This window comes from Strongylocentrotus purpuratus, unplaced genomic scaffold (genome assembly GCF_000002235.5).
Source record: "Strongylocentrotus purpuratus isolate Spur 01 unplaced genomic scaffold, Spur_5.0 spur5_contig_819, whole genome shotgun sequence".
Classification (NCBI taxonomy): domain Eukaryota; kingdom Metazoa; phylum Echinodermata; class Echinoidea; order Camarodonta; family Strongylocentrotidae; genus Strongylocentrotus; species Strongylocentrotus purpuratus.
In genome coordinates this window covers 95,266-97,196 of record NW_022145523.1, presented here as the reverse complement: position 1 = coordinate 97,196, position 1,931 = coordinate 95,266, and the positions used below count along the sequence as shown (strand labels likewise).

Below are 1,931 nucleotides of genomic sequence, written 5' to 3'. Positions count from 1 at the left end.
ATGGCGTCCATAAAGAAGATACTGAGGCTGAAGATATTCTTGTGCTTGCTTTTAGTATATTCTGCATCTAGCTTTCTCATTTACTTAAGGAAATCAGTGTTTCAAAAGATTACTTTGACCGAAACGCATTCTGAAGTGCGAAAAGCGCTACATGAAGTTGAAAACGAGACTCGCTTATCAAACTGTTTTAGTGATGAAGAGAAACTGCTTGGTTGGAGACAGACTGTTCACTGGGAGTCCAAATTAGACCAGCATGAGTATCGCTATCTCATCAACCCGGAGAATGGATGCAAGAAATCAGAAAACTTGACATTGGTTATCCTCGTAAAGACAACAGTGGGTAGTGTAAAACGGAGGAATATCATCAGAGAAACGTATGGCGAGGGAGTGGTTAAATACAATGTTTCTGCGAAGATTGTATTTCTTACTGGATTCTCCGGGGAATATAATTCCACTCTGCAAGCCCAGCTCCAAAGTGAGGCTGATATTCACGGAGATATTGTACAAGAGGACTTTATTGATAGCTACTACAATCTAACCATTAAACTCATCATGGCCGCCAAATGGGCATCCACATTCTGTAACAATAGTTATTATGTAATGTCGTTAGATGACGATGTCATCGTCGACATCGTTAACCTTGTCAACGATCTCGAAGCAAATACGTTTCGTTCGAAGTTTGTGTTGGCCGAGCCTGCAATTGACTGGAAAGTGCATCGGGATCCTGGAGACAAGTGGTACACTCCATATCAATTCTATCCGGAGGAGTCATGGCCTCCTTTTCCTCGAGGATACGCGTATATCGTCTCCAGAGATGTCGCCCATGATCTCTATCGTGCCTCTCAGAAGATGGCTGCACCGATACCCTGGGACGATGTATATTGTGGTATGCTCTTACAGACATTAGGGGTGGAGATGAGAAATATAATACCTTGGTTTCAGACTAGACATGGACATGAGAAACCAATAGCTCCGTTGAAAACTCAAGACCACTATGTGATTTGGGATTCTGTACAGAAGCCCCCAAGGAATACCTGGAGAGCAATTGAACATAGATACAAGAACATTCACAACTTGTAGCGAAGTTTGCCCGTCCAGGAAGATCTTACATAGGAGAAGCCGTACGATGGATCGACAATGTGTTATTTCATTGATTTCCTTTCGTATTCATTTTTTCAGAGTTTTGAAACAATTGGGGACGTCGTTTTGCAAATAGGTCAAAGTTTGATATACACAAGTAAATAGATGTTAGTTATGAACGGAAGTCATTCACAGGATACTTTCAAATCCAACGTGGGGTTCAACAATGTGATCCTCTGTCACTATATTCATTTTTATTAGAAATTGAGATTTTGGCGAACGTAATCAGGAAGAAAAATGTTATTCATGCAAATGATGTAACAATCTTAAACCAGATGTGAAATTACGAACAGTTCAAAGTTAATTTTTTTTTTAGATCGCCAACGAGCGAAGGGCGAAAGTCAGAAAGAGGGGTTTGCCTGCCACTACCACACAAACTAAGTACACCTTGTTCATTCTAAAGATTTTATCATAATACACAATATTTCATATGTGTTTTTCTTAAATTTGTTGCGAACACCCCTAAATCGGAGGGGGCGTCCAAAACAGAGGCCCTTTTGACGAAAAAAAGTATTTTGTGAATAAAATTTTGAGGGAACCTTGAGCCACCATGAATGTGGTGTCATATGAAAGCAATTTAAATTATATATATTTTGATAACAATATCAACGGAATAGTGATTAATTAACATCGAAACTTTAAGTGAAAAACATGATTTTTGTGATTTTTTTTCTCGAATATTAAATTATATAAAAGAAAAACGTTATTTTCCATCAATTTTTTTCGTTATTTTCCAGGAATTTGCCCATGTACATGGACAATATCATATCATAGCCAAGGTGGGTTACATA

General features: G+C 38.5%; 1 protein-coding gene across 1 annotated transcript; it reads left to right on the top strand.

Moving 5' to 3' along the window:
* On the top strand, positions 1–1,080 carry LOC115922172 (beta-1,3-galactosyltransferase 1-like). The gene has a single exon (XM_030980474.1). It carries the CDS (start codon positions 1–3, stop codon positions 1,078–1,080), a length of 1,080 nt encoding a protein of 359 aa, XP_030836334.1.
* The last annotated feature ends 851 nt before the right edge of the window (positions 1,081–1,931 follow it).

What these genes read in the sequence shown, in the direction of transcription:
- LOC115922172 (XM_030980474.1), top strand. Translation starts at nt 1, where the DNA reads ATGGCGTCCATAAAGAAGATACTGAGGCTGAAGATATTCTTGTGCTTG.